The sequence below is a fragment of the Gallus gallus genome, chromosome 5 (assembly GCF_016699485.2).
Source record: "Gallus gallus isolate bGalGal1 chromosome 5, bGalGal1.mat.broiler.GRCg7b, whole genome shotgun sequence".
NCBI classification, from domain to species: Eukaryota; Metazoa; Chordata; class Aves; order Galliformes; family Phasianidae; genus Gallus; species Gallus gallus.
This window is the reverse complement of record NC_052536.1, coordinates 33912463-33931561: the sequence shown is the minus strand read 5'-3', so window position 1 is coordinate 33931561 and position 19099 is coordinate 33912463. Positions and strand designations below refer to the sequence as shown.

The following is a 19099-nucleotide window of genomic DNA, read 5'->3' as shown; positions in this document are numbered from 1 at the left end:
TTGACATCTTTTCCTTGCTTTGGAATGGCTCTCCAAGCTGTGTCTTGGCTGATAATTCTACGTTTAGCATGAAAATAGAAGATATTCAAAGCTCAAATGGAAGATTATTCAAAGAGTGTGGAGCCAGTCTATGTCTTAGCTGTGATGCAGATATGTAAAATTTGGTTGGCTACAGTGAGCCTATAAAACAAGATTTACTTACCTGAACACTGGAATTTCCTCAGGGCAGTGATATCAGAGTGTATGGGAGCTGTTGAATCGCAGTCTGAACCTCTGATTGACCACCTGAGGCAAGCACTGAGTCAGGTGCAGGGGCACAGGTGAACGCAATTTCACCTGTGACAGGAAGGGGTGGAGGCTGGCTCCACCCCGCCTAGACCCCATTTAAGGGCTGACTCCCAAGGAGGAAGGATCTCTATGTGGAGATCCTTCCTCTTGGAGCCCTTCTGCAAGCCCAGGGCGCAGGTAAGATCTTTATTTCATTACTCCTTTATAACACAATAATCTCTTTGGTCCAATACCTGTATAACTGTTTGCATACACAGAGTATAACAGATACGGACGATGTCCTTCAAAAGGATGAGTTATGGGTGGCTTGGGAAAAAAGATGAGTTATCATCTTTTGGAAGAGAAGTTGGTGTTTTTAAAGAACAAATGAACAAAACTAAGTATTTTTTCTTCTGAATATAGGCAGCAGTGCTACAGTTTCAGCCTTAAGAACTTCGTGTCTCCTGGGCTGTGCAGTGATGCAAGATAATCCTGACTGCCTTGTTCAGGCTCAAGCCATTGCTTGCCTTCAGCAGCTTCACATGTTTGCTCCTCGACATGTTAACTTGTCTAGCCTTGTAAGCTGCCTATGTGTGAGTACATGTTTACTCATCTATATCAATACTGTACTAGCTGTATTTTAAAATCTTGCGTTTGGAAAAGCTTAAAAAATGCGGAAGTTTTCTTAGCCAGTATAACTGATCATTATGTGATGGTGGGATGTTTAATATCCCCTATAGCCATGTATTCTCTATTTCTAATTATATACTCAGTTTCTGCTCCTTTTTTATGAGAGCACATTCTGTAGAAATCTTATTCTTCTGAACTACTTTGAAAGTGTGTTCTGCTGTTCTTATTGAGGCCAGTTGTCTGGCAGAAAATGCTATCCAATTTTGCACTGGATTTTTACTAGCTATTTTATGCTGGCCATTGTCTTTTCTCTGCTGCATTTACACCTTTGGTGTGGAGGAAAGAAGCCCCCAGTGTGCGTACTAATCAACCAAAACAGTTTGCAGTAATTATTTTTCATGATGGTGGAAGAACTGTAGATATCTCTATTTTGTAATTTGTGTAGCACTACTTAGAGTGTTAGCTTCTTGGCAGTCAGTATAAAACTTCTAGACACATAAGAAATAGTCTGAAACTAGGTATTTGGGGTAAATAAAATTAAACACTATTAGATAGAAGAGGTGTTTTTCTTTTTTTTTCCAGCTTCTTATTTATATATCCAAAAGTATTTGTTTTTTAATAGCTGCTGTTCCCAAACACTTAGTTCTATCAAGAAAATAACAATATTTTTCCAGTAGCTATTAGTGAATTGTGTCTTTTTAGGATCTAGGGTTTTTTGCTGTTGTTTGTTTGTAAACAAAACTCCATTTAATATCCCTGTAAATCAGAGGTGAACAAAAAACCAAACCCAAAAAGACAATAAAATGTTTGTTGTTTTGTTGTTTGTTTGTTGTTTGTCTTTAAAATTTATGTTGTCTAACACCATTCTTATTTGCATTTCCCCCTGAGTACTATTTGTGTATCAATAGTGGTCATATAGACCATGTATTGGTTTTGTATTAAGTTCAGACCCCTTCTATTTATCTTAATTTTGCTTGGCTACAAACATGACTGTTGGGGGCTGGAAACACTTGGAAGGACAAATTCTTTCAGCCTCACATTGTCTTAAGCATGAAATTTGCTGGTTACAGAAGAACTGGAACTCATCTGAAATGTTTGTTCTTCTAACATAGAACAGCTACAATTTTTTTCTGGGTAAAGTGCAGGTTTTTTTTACATTGATAGAGTCATAACAAATCATGTGATTCACTGTCTTGCACAGAGGATGTATTAGCATTTGGGATCATTTGAAAGTCCATGGAGTTTATGGTCTGCTTCCGTGTACAGTACAATCTCTCTAACTAATAACAAGTAGCTACAAATAAAGAGGAGGTCACAATGAAGTCTTTCTGTCTATATGATATTATTTTTATTATTTTTTACAAATTGCCTGAAAGTACTAAATAGAGTACCTTATGAATTTGTAAATTATAAATATTACTAAATTAAGAAGCATGTTTCATTGCTTCTGTATATGTGTTTGTGCATCTGTAGAAGCATCTGTGTTCAGCTCTATCCCAGAAGTTATCAGTTGTACAGGAGAGGATTTCACCAAAGTCACTGGTCTTAAATGGATGAACCTTTCTTATTGTAAGGAACTTGTTACAGAACTAAAATCAGTGTTGCTGATTCTGACAGTTCAGGAAATCTCACTCATGAGTGTTAGAGAATGTTTGAGTATGTGCTTTGCAGATCTGTGAGAAGATAGTTGCACAGGCAAACGTGGCCATTTGCAAGACTCACCATCTTTCCCATGCAGTTTCCACTTGCTGCCTCACCATCTAGGTAGGGAAGCAGAGCAAATCATTGAATTGGACCTGAGATCTGCCCTTGATTGTACTTGGCATGCAGGGTGACTTTTGGCAAGTCATTATCCGTGAGTGCAAATTTTTACATGTTATGAACAAGGTGTGACACCCCTCCTATGCAACATATTTTGGAGTCTTTGAAGTCAAGAACTAAAGCTAGATATGAGGTGCTGTGGATATTCACCATTATTTATTTTAAACAGAAAAGTAGGAAAGGTAAAGAAAAAAAATCTGTAGTATGGAATAAATGATCTTTGAACTTGCTTGTCTATCCTATTCCCCTGCAGTTTCCAGAAAATTTCTATTTTCAAACTTGCTCGAGGTAGGCTTGTAAACATAACTGAAGTGGCAGCTGCAAGCTAATTCCTCCACCTGTGTTCCCATCCCCTAGACCATGACATCTCTCAGGACTCCAACATATTTAGGCCATTGAATTTGTAACTATTTTAGCACTGACAAAACGTGAGTCAGGCAAAGGCTTCACCAGTTCTTTTTTTGCTTTGTGTATTTCTTTGTTTATTTGTGTACACGTCTGTCATTATTAGCAGCCCTTCTACAGCTTCTTCAAATATTCCTTGTTGTCAATTTGATCTTTTTCCATGGGACTTTGCATCTAACAGATGCTTATCCTATCAGTTGAGCTCTTTGCTCCAATAGAATAGAAATGATATGCTTTTCATCATGCCTACCATTAGCTATAACATAATTTTTTTTCAAGTATAGACTTCCAGAGACCTTGTCTTTGGAAGCTTATGATGTACTGAACATTAATTTTCAGCTGTTAGATGATAAAGATATTTTGAAACCATAGATAGGTGATTACGTTGTCATAGTTCTAGCCCCTTTAAACACTAATTTTAAGGGCAACTGGTTTGTGATCTACAGTTTTCAACATAAAATATAACTAAGCAAAATAGGTTCTTGGCATGTTTGGGATAACATTCTGAACTTTAATATATATTGATTTCACATGTAACAGTCTCCTTTTGTGGTTGGTATCACTGATATTTATATTCTTGGTTTTGTCATGACTGGTTTGTCATTTGTTTTTGTGCAGGAAATCTTGTTGGATAATTCTGTGTTGGTAGGTCTCTGTGCCTTGTTAATCCTGAACTTTAGCAGTTTGCAGTGTTGTTTTTATATTTCATCATTTCTCTCTTCCTTTTAACCATTTTAATGTAATTTCTTTTAGCATGTCAATTGACGATTGTCATCCTAAGCTTCCTAACTTTCTGCAAATGACACACTTATATTTCATTTATGTGCTTAGTTAGGCATCATTTTAGTCTTCATGTGTTTGGTGTGGGAAGGGAACAATTTGTTTGTTTAAGTTTGTTTGTGGTGCTTGCACTGCGGTGTCTCGTTTAGTCATGTCCTCTACTCAGAACATGGAAGAATGAGAGAGATGAAAAATGTGCATCTTGCTTTGTCCCCGGCTTGAATCAAATCCTCTTTTTTTTTTCCCTTTTAAAAATGAGCATGCAAATTATGCACGTCCAACTTGCAGTAGAATGTGTAGCCTGCTTGCATAAATGTTCCATTAAAAGCCTCATTTTTTGCTTTTACAGTTCCAGTTAAAGTATTTTGCAGGAATACTTACAGAGTCAGGTTACTTTTCTTTTAGAAGAATTGTGCAGGTCTATCTACATGTGTGTTGAATATATTATTTGGAGTGTTGTAGAGTTGAGCGCATGCATGAAAATTCATAAGATGACGCTTAGTTTTGTAGAATAACAAAGCTGAAATTCTGTATCACTTATTCTTTGTGTTCTGAAGTTGTTGTTTTTAACGATGTGTTAACTAACTAATGTATATTAGTAACTTCCACTAACATACATTGACCTGTTGTTGACAAGTGAACAGCACGACCATACTGCAAGGTTTCTCTGCAGCAGGCACTCAGCTCTGTCAGTTTTAGTTAAGGATTGCGACAACTTTACACAGTTGCAGCTTTGCACAATTTCTACAAGGGTACACAGTTGATTAGCTGGAATGGATTACTTTTTTATTTTTTTTATTGGTAACCCAATGTTAAATTAGAACAAGTTCCTTAAATATTGATGTAGCCAATGTATGACCATGTAGTTGGTTCATTGATCTTTGGCATCCCCTTCAGAATGATCTTAAAGCTGAATGTAAGCAAATTAAAGATTCAAAATGCTCCACCCTAACGAAAAACATTGAGGCTTTGGTTTTTTTTCTAGTGGTTGGTTTTTGGTTTTGTTTTGTTTTGACTGTTTAAGAGGTTTTGCTTGTTCCTGTATTAATCTGTTCTCATGTGTTTTTTAGTATTAAGTAGCAAACAAACTATGCTGGTGATGTTAAAAATATGATGATATAAAATGCTTTTCCTAGAAACTGCTCAGGACAGCTGATTTGTCTCAGTATGATGCTTTCACCAGTAACTCCTACCTTTCCCCTCACCTTTTTTAAAATAACTTAATGTAATTTGACAGTATAATATTTTTTGTGATGGAATTGCAGCCATGTACTTTGTTCTTTCTTATAAACGTCCTTGTATGCATGGAGTTCAAATTTACTACAGCTTGGTCAATTGGCTCACCCTTGTTTACACTGGACTATCCCTAGTTACTCAGGAAGATGATTTGAGTATGTTTCTCTTGCTCTGAGATTTCAAACCCATTATGTATGCTTTATGATCAAGGAATACATTTGTTTATTGAGGCCATAATTCAGCTGTCGATGAAATTAATGGGGTCTTTCTACTGATAACTGTGCAAGTTGAATCTTGCCCCAAAACTTTCTTGTAAATTACATTTAGAGAGAAAGTATTTAAAATATTAATATATTAGAATTCATTGTAGAAGTTTCAAAATCTTTCATTTGAGATTTAAAAAAAAAAAAAAAGCAGCTGAGCAAAATTAGCATCAGTTTCCTGCTTACTGACTTCACATATTTTTCACAACTGTAATTATTCAGAAATCACTGGCCTTGCAGAGGTGTGACTGTAAAGGCTTATTAGCCATCTCATTGTTTCTTTTTGCGTGTTTCAGGTGAATCTCTGTAGCTCATACTTGCTACTGAGACGTGCAGCGGTAGCTTGCTTGCGTCAGCTTGTGCAAAGAGAAGCTGCTGAGGTATCAGAATATGCTGTTGCATTAGTTAAAGAGAGCAGAGAAGACTTTACTCCAGGTACTGTACTGAAGTTTCGAGATCCAAGAGCTTGACACACTCATAAAGAATTTTAAACACACTCTTCTACGGTTATGAAAACTTTGCTATGTTCTTATTTAAGTCTTGAACCCCGGAAGATTGTTTGCTTCAGTTTTCTATATATTTTGGAAGCATCCAAACCCTTCTGAGTGATAAAGTGAATATACTGTTGTTTTCCATATACTGTGGATAGTAAGAGTCACTAATCTAGAAGAGGAAGATGCAGTTCTAGAGAAATTTAAGCCTAACTACTCTATAGCTTCATATTCCTGCATCTCAAACGCCTAACTCTGTAGTCCTTACATAGTTTTCATAATTAGTTTTACTTCCATATATAAATCTCGTAAACTAAAAATCTGTAACTTTGAGAAGGTATACAAGAATTTCCAATGAAAGTTCAGAAAATTAAGTAATGATTATCGGGGTCCCTACAATTTTTACCTACCCTGGGGCTTTGGAGCCCCCTTTTTTTTTTTTCTTTTTGGCTAAAAGGTCTGAAAGTGATCATCTTTACATGCCCTTCTATGAGAATATGGTGATAATAAATTATTTCACTTTGGATTTCAATTCACACTGGTTTGCAAATTTTCAGAAGATGCATAATAACAAAAATGCAGATTTTTGAACATGGTGGTGTTGGATGAATAAAATCAGTTATAATTATTTAACAAAATATTCTGAGTGTTTGTTTTTGAGCTGTGTTGGAGAATAACTATTAGCTTTATTTTTAATTTAAAGTACTGTTTTAGAATTACCTTATGATTCAGTGTGTGAATTCAGGTAGCCAAAAACATTCTTTTTCAGGAGCTCAGATGCTACGGTGATTGTTGTGCTGCAAAATTTGGAATAGAATTAATCTTGTTTTCTCTGGGATAACTTTCCCTATTGGTAGTATGATCTGTAGAAGATCAGAGTTTGTTTTGTACCCAGATGACTTAGGCATGGTATTAAAGCAATATAGATTATTATTCCAAAAATATTTAATAACTAGGTGCTCATTGTCAAGCTATTCTGCATGCAAACTTGAGTGGAGTTTCTGTGGTCATTACTCAGTTTTGGGATGAACAACAATAATCTCACAGACGTTGTTCTTGGCAGATATTAACATCAGAGAAATAGGCCTGGAGGGGGCATTGCTGGGCTTGCTGGACAAAGAATTGGATCAAAGATTGTGCCGGGATATCAAAGAGACTCTGAGTCATATGCTTACTTCAATGGCAGTTGAGAAGCTCTCTTTTTGGCTGAAGCTTTGTAAAGATGTTCTTTCTGCCTCAGCTGGTAAGTACTACTAGACTCTAGTTTAGAATACAATAAAAATAAAGCTAGCAGCAGTACATTATGTCATTGAAGAAAAAAGTATGCTTCTTGAATGTTCATGAAGTGTATCATCATCCTCCATAATGAAACACTGGACAAGGTTCTATCATTAAGTTAAAGTTATATTCTTTCTGAAAGAACTAAGTTGACTTCTTCCATTTTGATTGCCTTTTCACTATTGAAGATGTTTCTGTAAGCGTTTTAGTACATCTTTGGTGATGACATTCTAGCTGCATTATTGTTCATAACTTATTTCCATAACAGGAAGGGAAGTATAATACATCTGAAATTGTGAATCCTGTGCAAGTACCTACAAGAAAAATACTCATACCATCTATTCTGTGGATGATGGGAATGACAGAGACCATATCGTTAATGAATATTCCAAGCAGATAGAATTAATTACTGTGCTGAATACTGTGAAAAGATTTTTTTCTCCTCTCTTCCTCTGTTGCTTTCTCTTAATCTATGATAAAGTGAAACTTCTTTGCATTTGCTTCATATGTGTCATTTATTTTAAAATATTTTTTCCTTCACTTCTTTTCTGCAGTTCTTTGTTTACTTTCACTGTATTGATTTTACTTTCCAGCAGGTAGTATTAAAGATGTGCAGACAGCTTTGGTGCACTTTATTTTTAATTCTAGCATTGACTTTCAGACAAGGAAATTGAAGGAATTCATAGTGAGCTGGTGGAGGCTAGAGACAGACCTTGAAGAGATTGTCTTATAAATTGTTCTGTAATTTTTAGCTAAAGTAAAAAAATAATTACCTTTTTTTCCCACTTTTTTTCCCGTGTCTTAACAACAGATTTCAATACAGTAGCATCAATAGATACAACTCAAGAGGAAGAAACTGCTAAAGTGGATGATGCATCCATATTAACATCTGAAAGTGATGAGAGGTTCCATCCTTTCAGTAATCCACGGTGGTCCACCAGAGTTTTTGCTGCAGAATGTGTTTGTAAAATTATAAACCAGTGTGAAAATGCAGGGAGTGCCCACTTTGACATAACTTTGGCTCAGGAAAGGAAACAACGTGATTCGAGAGGTACGTCTGAAGCACTGAAAGAATTTCAGAGTGTGCAAAATATGCTTAAACTAAGCATTCACTTTTTGCTGCTTAATCAGATTCATCATAAATTTGTTGTTTGTACTGTGATTAGAAGCCTGTATTGATTAAGGTGTAGAACAACTTCATGTAGTCAAAATATTGGCATATTACTGCAGCATCTATACTCATTTTTCTGGTTATAGCACTGTAGTAAATGTATCTGGAGCCATTGTTTCTGCATAAGCATTGGCAATCAGAAGTGCTAGCTGGCACCAGTCTGCGACAATGCAGTTTGGCTACCTGGGAATATGGAAAAAAAGTGTCAATTTTCAGTACCTCTCTGTGTTTATTTATAAGTGTTCCCCCCCCCCCCCCAAAAAAAAAACTAGAAAATCTGTCTCATACATAAAGATCTTTACGCGGTACAGCTTTAAACTGAAAAGGAAAGTTGCCTAAATCAGCTAGCATGAAGCTATATTATGAAGTGTGTGTGTGTATATATAGCATGAGCAATATTATGAAATATGTCTATATTTAAATGTTATGAACTGGTTTTTGTTTCTAATTTCAGATGACTTTTTAGTATTGCATTTAGCCGACTTGATCCGAATGGCTTTTATGGCTGCCACAGATCACAGTGATCAACTTCGTCTTTCTGGGCTTCAAACATTGCAAATTGTTGTTCGGAAGTTTGCAGCTGTTCCAGAACCAGAGTTTCCAGGTCATCTAATTCTGGAGCAATATCAAGCCAATGTAAGCACCATTGCTATTGCCTAATCTTTTCCATAATAATAACTAGGAATAGATGGATAATGGAGAGTGTATTTATCCGGATTTAATTAGTGATCTCCAGAAGTCTTGTTCCGAATTTCCTTAAATGAATTCTGAGTTTTAGAGAGTTTTAAGAAACTGTCACTACCTGTAATAAAAAACAACTATATTTCACTTATTTTCATAAAATTCCAATGACCACTCATAATTCCTGTACCTGTAATATGCTGAGACGCATCACCAGCTAAGTGTACTTATCTTCAGCATGTTGCGAAAATCTCATTTCATTTATCATTTGACTTTTGACAAAGCACACATTGACATTTCATTTTCAATGTCAACTCAAAACAGAACTCTTTCAGTATGTCCATAAAATGATGTAGACCATTATCCCTAAAATTTTTCAGTAGGAACTTAATCTACCCAGTAAGAGACTCTAAAAATGACATAACTGAATTGAAAGCCTGAATTTACTCAGGGTTCAGTACTAGAGTTTAGTTTGAAGATAATTTCATAAATTAGAGATCAACATTCATAGTAGTGCTTATTTTATATATATATATATATATATATAAATGTATATAATAAAAATGTAAAAATGACATATATATATGTCATTGCAGAGGCTGATGGTATCAGTGAGGATGGTGTCACTGCACTTTGACATAGTTTACAAAATCTATTATACTTTGTAATTTCATCCCAAAAAGCATCTGACTTAAGTCTGAATGTTCTGTTGTCATCTAAATCAGCAAGTGAAATTTTCACTAGCCTTTAGACAAACTAGCTCTTATCAATGACAGTAGGTGAAATCTCTGTAACCTGGTGTGTTCTTTATTAGATAAATGGGGTTTGTGTTCTCTTCTTCTTTCACTTTGTGAAGTTGACCAACTTCAGCTGTTTATTTCCTTAGAGCTGTACTTTTTTTGAGTAAGGAAATGTCACTAAGTGTCTTACAAATCTTTAATGGCTTGGAACACTGTTCTTTTTCTTTTGAGAACTCATCAAGTTAAGAGCTCAGGAAGGAAGAGGTTTCTATTTCAGTTTTAGACTGTGCAAAGAAAAGAAACTACTTTGAGGACCCCTTTCAAAGAGAACTATGCTTTCCACGTAAGCAAAACAAACAAAAGTATGAATGCAATTGTCTTCTTGCTCTCAAATCTCACCAAAAATGCCTGAAAAATGAAAGAGGAAACTGTTTTATAAAAGGAAATTGCAGCAAAATCTGGCTATGGAAAATTATTCTTTACTGAACTGTTTTGTATGTATTAAATGTTGTATAATTTCTTCTTAGGTTGGAGCAGCACTTAGGCCGGCCTTTGCTCCAGAGACTCCTCCTGATGTCACAGCTAAAGCTTGTCAGGCAAGTGTTGAAAGTCAGAAGTCTTTGGTAATAGACCCTCTGAAATTTTCTTTTTGCTTGATGCATCACAGGAGAAAAAGGAAACATTAAATCACCTCGTCTCAAACTCTCAACACACACAAAATAACATCACCCATGTTACCTGTATATTATAGAATCCCAGATTTGTAATGTACTTTATTATCTTTTTTGGGAAACTTTTGTAGCAGCTAATACTTCCGTTATTTAATTGATCCTTCCTAATGTTTTTGGCTTTTGTTACTTACATATGCTGAACTGTAATTCAATTTAACACTGGTTATTATCTGAGAGATAATTATATCTCATTAGAAATGAAAGAAAAGTTTTTCTCCATTTGTAAAATGATGTTAAAGTAGTATCCAGTGCTGTTTGGCTTGTTTCTAACTAACTTTTACAATACTAGGTGTGCAGTGCCTGGATAGCAAGTGGTGTAGTAAGTGATCTCAATGATCTTCGAAGGGTTCACCAGTTGCTTGTATCCTCTTTGGTCAAAGTGCAAGCTGGGAAAGAAGCACAAAGTCAACAATATAATGAAAGCACCTCTACTATGGAGATATTGGCTGTGCTTAAGGCCTGGGCAGAGGTTAGTGTAATAGTTCGGTAACAGTAGTCTTGATTTCTTGTAGGTGAATTAGAATCTTGCAGACAGAATCGTTTCAGAGATTTCTTACGTGCTTCATTAAATAGAAGTTGTTTGTTCTTTTCTATGCTTTGCTATCTCTAAATAATACATAAGCACTAGCCCTAGCTAAGTTGAAAAAGAAATGTAATGAACAAGACTCTTGGTAAGCTTGACAGAGGCACTGCTATGTAATCTATATGTATTAATATACTGTATTTCATAGAATCACAGAATCATAGAATTCTTATATCTCCTGATGTTTCACTATCAATTTTTAATTGACGTGGTATAAATTGTTATGGTATGGTAGTTGTAAATAGTTACTTTTTTATTTGCCATTTAATTTTATACGGGTAGCTCTTTCAACAATGTCAGTTCAGTACTGCCTTGGCTGGCTGCCTTCAAGTCAGCTCACATGAATGCCTGTTTTAATACATGTAAATGCGAGGTTAGATATTTAAAAAGGTGACAAAATCAGGTAATCCACACCTACTGGGCTTGACGCAGGGATAGATTCTAGGAAATCTCATGCGTGTGCAACAGGCAGTCATAATCTTGGTAGTTTTCCAAGTATTAATGTTTGTAAATGTTTCTCCAACTATATAAACAGGTTTACATAGTTGCAATTGAAAAGCAAAAAAATCAAAGTGATTCACACAATCACTCCCTGAAAACTGCAAACTCTGCAGAAGAGAGCTACAGAGATGTAACATCTTCCGCCAGTAGTCTTCTGGACTTAGTACAGGCAGATCTTGGAACACTGAGTAAACTCTGGCTTGCTGCACTTCAGGATTTTGCTCTCCTAATTTTGCCTTCAGAATATGCATCACAACTACCTGCTGAAGGTAAGGAGGTGAATAAATTTTATTTTCATAGCTCACTTGCAATCATTGATGTCCTAGCTGACTGCTAGATTTCAAGAAGATAGCACTGTATAGAGAATACACGTAGTTGTGTACTTAAATATAAATACAGATTGCTTATGAGAAAAGAGCTTTCAGTGATGTGAAAAGTTGTTTGTTCAGTATCCATGCTTATTGGATATTTTTATGGTTGAAAGAAGGAAAAGGTAATTGTGTTGGATTCTATCCAAATAAATCAAAATAATTTTCCATTTTTAGCCTAAATTTCAGCATTCCACATTTGAAAGAAAAAAATCATAAAATATGGTAAATATTTCAATAAGAATCCCAATTTTTAATGAATGAGGAATTATTGTAATTGGAAATAAAAATATATCCTTGAAACATAACATTTCTTTTCGTAGGTGGTGCATTTTATACAGCAGAGACGATAGAAAATGCCAGACCTCATTACTACAACTCCTGGGCACTGATACTTTATGCTACATCATTATGGCTTACTAGCACAGGTTTCATTGTTGCGGATCCAGATGAAGGAGTTACTAATCTCTCTAGACCTGTCACCCCGACTACAATGTGTCAAGATTCTTCTACCAGGCCCTCAGTAAAATCTCCTGAGGATGTGAATACTGACAGATTTCATCTTATTTTGGGTTAGTGTATAGTGTATTTGTCTTGATTCTATAACACCAAGAATATTGATCATTTTTAATCGATAAAGCTGTGTGCAAAAAAATTTGTTATTCACACTTCACTGCATTGTTGAATTTTGATCATTTCTTAGAAAAATATAGTCAAGTGAATTTTAAGTCCTAGTGACATAATTGTAATGTATTTTCCCAGATGTTTAGCTCACAGTTAACTATCACAAGCTCTAAAGAAAGTGCTTCTTGCCGTGCTCGTAAACACACAAGTTCAAATTGTGTGAACAAACTTCAATGCAGACACTTTCTATAGCACAGCAATCCTTAGATTAATGTACATTGATCAGTTTCAACAGTTCATGGGACCCATGGAGAAGGGAAAAACAGGAAAAGGTAGGGAAATGGGCCTAAAAACAAAACAGCAAAGAGCTAGAGGAGAAAAAGCTAGTTTACTAAGTATGATATTGGAATCCAAGGTAACACAGTATAATACAATATAATTGAAATTGAAGCTAATAAATCAAATAAAAGGAGACAGTGTCCAGAACCAAAAGCCTTACTCTAATGCTGAAGGCGAGATGGATAGGGAGCACATACCACAGTGACGAGTTGTAAAAGTAGGGCAGTCTCGTGACTTGCAAGCTGTTTTGTCTTCCCCTCTGAACAGAAAATGGAAACGGAACAATGAAGTCTTCAGGGACATGTGGTTCTTCTCTTCTGAGAACCAGGTACCCAGAAAAATCGACAGTCCATGAAACTGGAGCATTAACTCTTTAATTCCCAGTGCTCTACATGATGTGGAGTACCGATGACAAAAATCATAACACCATGACATCAATTTCCAAAGTTGTCACCTATTTTGGAATTACAGCTGTAAAAATGGGTTGAAAACGTGGATCACAATTTATATGATGTTTATCTCCAGTGTCACAAAATGTTATCTGAAGAGTCCTGAAACCTCAGAAAGAAGTGATCAATTTTATGTGGTCTGGAATGTGTGAGTTTAGGCCCATGTAGTTTACTTGTGGTTGGTGATCCAGCTGTGGTGGTTGCAATCATTAGCATTTCTGTAAGATGAGAAGAAAAAGCCTCAGCCTTGGAGTTTATGAAATATCATTAACTTCTCTGTTATTCCTTTTAGTTACACAAATGCATCTATGTGTTATGAATTGTCTGCCTGTTGTGGTTTAAACTGGCAGTTAGCTGAGCACCACAGTCATTTGCTCACTCACTTCCCTTCCCTCTTGTGGGATGAGGGAGAGAAATGGGGGTAAAAAAAAGACAACCAAGTATAGCCCACAGGTTGATATAAAAAATACTTCCTGAGGCAGAAAAAGAATAATAAAGGAATAATAATACTTATACTAATAAAGATAATAGAAATAATAATACACAAAACAAGTGATACACAAACAATTGCTCACCACCTGCCAACCAGTGACTATCCAGTCCTGAAACAGCAGTTTGCTCCTCCAGCCCACGTCCCACCATTTTCAATGTCTTTTTTTTTTTCCACGATGCTATACGGTATGGAATGTCCCTTTGGGCAGGTTGGGTCAGCTGTCCTGGTTCTGTCCGCTCACCACAATTTGTGCCCCCCCAGGTCCCCTCACTCACAGGGCAGCATGAAAATCTGAGAAACTGAAATCTTCTTGACTTTGTTCAGCACTCCTCAGCAACAACTAAAACGATGGTGTTTTATCAACATTGTTTTCCTCCTAAATCTAAAAAAAATACAAGCCACTATCAAGGAAAAATAAATCCTTTCCCAGCTGAAGCCAGGATACTGCCTATTCTTCAGGTCTAGAGCTCAATGTTTTACTGGGAAATAGTTCTAACTTATTTTTAAGAGTTCTTTCCTCTAAATAGTAACAGTGGGAAATGAATCCACTTAATATAAAATGCAAATGCTCTCTGTATGCCTGCTCAACATACTGTTGATTACTTTTTAAAGTTTAATCTTTTCTTTTTTCTTTCGATCCTTACAGGAATTAGTGTGGAATTTCTCTGCTCTCCTCGATCAGATGCAGCAATGGAGAACTTTATTGCCTGCTTACATGCCCTACAGGCTCTCTTTGATGTTCCGTGGCCAAGATCTAAAATAGGTGGTGATCAGGTAATGTGTTATTGATCAGAATCCCAAGCTAACGTCGAGGGATTTTTATTTTTCTTTGAGTTAAGCTTTATGCCACCTTTTGTGCCACGCAGTTATCTAACACTGCACAGTTGATGTCTGTGGGTGTGTCTTAAGTTCTGCTAACTATTGTTGCTGTTTCCAATGAAATGTACAGGAGGGATTGTAGGCCCAATCCAAGATAGTATTCCTATTGTCATGAGTTAAGGAAGAATTGAACCCTGCTGCTAGCAGCTGTAGGACTTTAATAAAGTGCCAATTCCTTAGATTGTGTCAAGAGTACTGTTGTGTTCCTTAGAGAGATCGAATCAATAAGAGTAATAACTGTCCACTCTAATTGTTATTAACCATTTGGTAAAGAGTGTCTTTCTAAAACTTCTGCATCAAAGTGGGTATACATTAAGCATTTTTCCTTACTATAGGAGTTGGCTGTAGAGCTGCTGAATGTATTGCATCGACTGATACTGACCAGAGAGTCACCTGATATTCAGCTCGCTGCCCTTGAAGTTGTTCGTCTGATTCTTTTTGCAGCTCAGGAACATGTGAAGGAAAAGCGGAGAAGCGCAGAAGGTACAGTAAGGCACAAGTTGCTGAATATATATTGTTAAGGGTATGGCAGTTCCTTCTTGGAAAGTAGGATTCTTGAAGTTGGTATTCCAACATGTATCTTACTTGAAGTTCTTCACAGTTAGTGACTAACCCTGGTTTGCTTAAGTCAGCGCAGGTGCCTGACTTCAGAAATCAGAGTGGCATGATAGCAGGAGCTTTTGGACTAGAGGCATGAACTGAGGAGAAAAACTGGAGAAACTGCAGACTGCAGTTGGGATAACCTTGTGTGGTGACAAGAGACGAAGAATTCCTGGGGAAAAGGGGATTGATTGCAGTAGAGCAATAGAGAGACTCTGCGCATGCACACACAGCTGTTACAAGCTGGACTCCACTAGTTTCTCTAACGATAGCTTTCTAAAGTTAATGAGAAAAACAACGAAATAACGTTGTGTTGGCATGGTACCTTAGCATGTTTGAAGTCTAAATCCATTGCATCCACTTTTGCCTTTCCACAATCAAAGCACAGATTGCTTATTCAGAAGGATGGACATTTGCCAGTAGAAGCTGGAATACATATGCACGCACATAAATACAAGTCAAGATTGTCATTTGATGATGAAACAGTCTTAAAATGTAAGCTTTTTCGAAACAAGGTACAGTCTGTGGATTTCTCCCATATTTTTTATTTCTGTTGTAGTTGATGATGGTGCTGCAGAAAAGGAAACGTTACCTGAATTTGGAGAAGGCAAAGATACAGGAGGACTGGTGCCTGGGAAGTCCTTGGTCTTTGCAACACTGGAGTTGTGTGTTTGTATTCTTGTCAGACAGCTTCCCCAGCTCAACCCTAAATTAACTTGTAGCCCTGCAGTTCAATCAGGAAAACATCTGTTACTATCAGAAGATGGAAGTAGGCTGGTTTCAGCAGCATTACTTATTCTCTCTGATGTTCCTGCAATCTGCTCTCCTGAAGGTATGCTATTTCATCACAAGGAAAGATTAAATGAAAGATTATTGGGCGCTTCTGAGCAGCCTGGTTACTGCCTACTTTCCTCAACTGGATAAATCTGGCAGCAAGGTTCATGATTTGCTTGTGACAATTTCCTGTTCTATTTTTTTTTCTGACTGTCAGATAACAGAAGTTACCAAAGCAACTGAAAGAGCCTTTTTTCTTTTTCTCCTGTGTTGTTGCAGTGCAGTTAATACATTTCTTTTGTACAGAGGAGTGTACAGTAGATGCATGCTCCTATCCTACTTGAATCTTTTGTTCCAAAACTTATAATACAGACATAAATTGAACTTAAAAGGCAAACATATCATGTTAGATTTCACTTAAAGCTATAATTTGAACATTGGCAACCTGCTCTTAAGTAGTTATGGTTGGTTCTTCAAATTAACTGACTTTTACCTCATGATTCATTTTGAATGCACACCAAACTTTAAGAGGAGGTGTTTTTTTCCCCCAACAATATTGTATTCATACATATGATCTTTCAGTGCTGCTACAGCGCGCTGGTAAGCCATTTGTCGCACACCTCCTTTCACACCTTAGGTATCTGTGTTATTCCCTATGCAAACTCTTGCCTTTACCAGCTCTGTGAATTTCTTCTTTTTTCTTGCATTTGTGCTCCCTTACAGAATTCTTTATAGGGGCTAGTGAACTGCAAATGGAATAGTTAACAGTTCTTGCTATTGTTGTAGGATACAATATGATCTCTTTTTTCCATCTGTAGCCCATTATGTGTCTCTTTATTTTCTTTTTTTAATATCAAATCTCCCTGGACTTTTCATTTCACCACAATTAATATGCATTGTTTTACAGGAAGTGTTTCAGTTCTTCCGACTATTTTGTACCTAATTATTGGTGTACTTAAAGAAACTGCAGTCAAAGAGCAAGATGGCCAGCTACCTTTGCCAGTTGCTGCATCTCTACAAGCTCTTAAAGGACTTCTGTCTTCACCAATGGCTCGAGCAGAGAAGAGTCGGACTGCGTGGACAGATCTTCTGCGCAGTGCTTTGGTCACTGTACTTGACTGCTGGGATCAAGGTAAAGACAAGTTCATTTTATTTAGATTAAATTTACGCGTGTCTTACATAAATAAAGTCTAACGAGCAGCCAACTAATTCTCCCGCAGGTAAGGACTGCTGAAGCTGTAGTGTCATCCTGTCTCTACAGTTCACAGGAGAAGTCACAATCTAAAGGATAAATGTGGAACTGCATGTGTACACCTGTATTACACAATGCCACAATGTAGTTACACTGTGTGATGGAAGAAACAGGAGTTGTAACTTCAGTGTAAAGATGAGCATAAAAGACAGTTGTACTACATATGATTTCTTTACAAAAACTTATGTTTGTATTGGCAGCAAAGTGAATTAAAACAAGAGTTTAAGAAAAAGACCTTTTTGTCCTCGTGTTAGTGTTCTGTGTGCTGTTTAGCTTTTTCCCATTTTGAACTTTTGGCTTTTGTCATTCCTTCTGTTTAATCTCAAAGCTATAGCTGTTATTGGAACTTTTGTTTATAGCGCTGTTATTAATTTGTTTGAACAAAAGCCTCAGTCGTACTAAAAAGGATGTATGTTTTTAATGCAAATTTATATAATTTTCAAAATAGGTTGTTGTATTCCAACACGTCATACCAGCTTTTCAAAGATATTTATTGTACTGCCTACAAAGAAAAAATTGAATAGGAGCATGCTGGTATTTCTAAATATGCATGTCACTTATTTTAGCCTTGGCTTTTGTAACAGTACAAAACCATAGCAGTGCATCAGAGTGTGTCGTGTTGGAAAAAAGAAATTCCCAGAGAGACCTGGGCATTTCCGTTCCACCTCTTTGTAACGTTTTCATAGAATAGTAACGTTTTGGAACGAATTCATAGAATTACTTCCTAATCCAAATCTAACAGATCACTTGCTTTATTGATAGCAGATGGTCTTCTCCGAGAACTCGATGAAGTGAGCCTGCTTACCGCTATCACAGTATTTATTATGTCCACCAGTCCAGAAGTTACTACCATAGAGTGCCTTCAAAAGCGTTGTATTGAGAAGTTTAAAGTAACACTGGAGTCAAAAGATCCTGTTGTAAGTACTAGTGAAGTTGTAAGAATATCAGTAGCATATTAAAGGCATTTTAGCTTATCTCTTGTTCAGTTGCTTCACATTTTGACTTAACTCTGTCCCACCTGTATCTGCTGTATTTTGAAATGGTTTGAACAAGTTAACAAAACCATGTCCAGCAGTGTGTTTTGCCATTTTTTATTCTGTATGCAGAATATTCTGTATTCTTAACATTTTTTATTTTCATTTTTCTGCATCAGACCCAGAGCTTCACACACTGACAGTGACGCAGTGCTAACACGTAATCTTAACACAAAAAGATTATTTCTTCTTTTGAAGTTGTAGGATTCAGTGAAAAGAAAGAGGATGTATGATCTAGTTGTTCTTATTGATTTGATTACAAGTTATAACGCTTCTATGAATTACTGTGTTAGCACCCTGGAAACTGATTTATTTTCACATTGTGAGGCAGAATTTTCTCCCTCCATGAAATTTTATCCAACAAACTGAGTTTTAAAACACTCTGGGTTGTATTTCAAGGTGCAACACCTTGTAACTGCAAATTTGATTTTCCCTTTAGGTACAGTATAAATGCTACCAGCTGCTGCACTCCATCTTTCAGCATCCAAACAAAGCTGTGTCATATCCTTATATTCACTATTTAGCATCATCCATCGTGGGAAAATTGCAGGAAACAGAAAAATCAAAACCTGAAAATGCTGCAGAATTTCAGGTTGTTCAGGAGGGAATCAAGGTGGTAACAGCTCTTACGGCTGCTGCTGAGGAGGAACACCGTAAGTTGCATCCATTATTTGTATCCTAAACATTACACACACTTAAAGTTGTCAGA

The 19099-nt window shown here is 36.4% G+C and overlaps 1 protein-coding gene across 13 annotated transcripts in view; it reads left to right on the top strand.

Annotated features, from left to right (window-relative positions):
• The window catches only part of HEATR5A (HEAT repeat containing 5A), a 60692-nt gene that overhangs the window by 39729 nt on the left and 1864 nt on the right, over positions 1–19099 (top strand). For 11 of the 13 annotated variants that reach the window (XM_015287627.4, XM_040702163.2, XM_004941737.5 and 8 more), the window contains exons 22-37: positions 691–860; positions 3742–3768; positions 5699–5837; positions 6957–7136; positions 7983–8222; positions 8797–8978; positions 10291–10359; positions 10784–10963; positions 11613–11847; positions 12270–12518; positions 14498–14625; positions 15066–15213; positions 15890–16162; positions 17012–17236; positions 18119–18273; positions 18830–19043. In XM_015287627.4, coding sequence (XP_015143113.2) covers positions 691–860; positions 3742–3768; positions 5699–5837; positions 6957–7136; positions 7983–8222; positions 8797–8978; positions 10291–10359; positions 10784–10963; positions 11613–11847; positions 12270–12518; positions 14498–14625; positions 15066–15213; positions 15890–16162; positions 17012–17236; positions 18119–18273; positions 18830–19043 — 2814 coding nt within the window. The remainder of the gene's footprint in view (positions 1–690; positions 861–3741; positions 3769–5698; positions 5838–6956; positions 7137–7982; positions 8223–8796; positions 8979–10290; positions 10360–10783; positions 10964–11612; positions 11848–12269; positions 12519–14497; positions 14626–15065; positions 15214–15889; positions 16163–17011; positions 17237–18118; positions 18274–18829; positions 19044–19099) is intronic. The other 2 variants (XM_046942481.1, XM_040702164.2) reach the window with 2 other exon arrangements.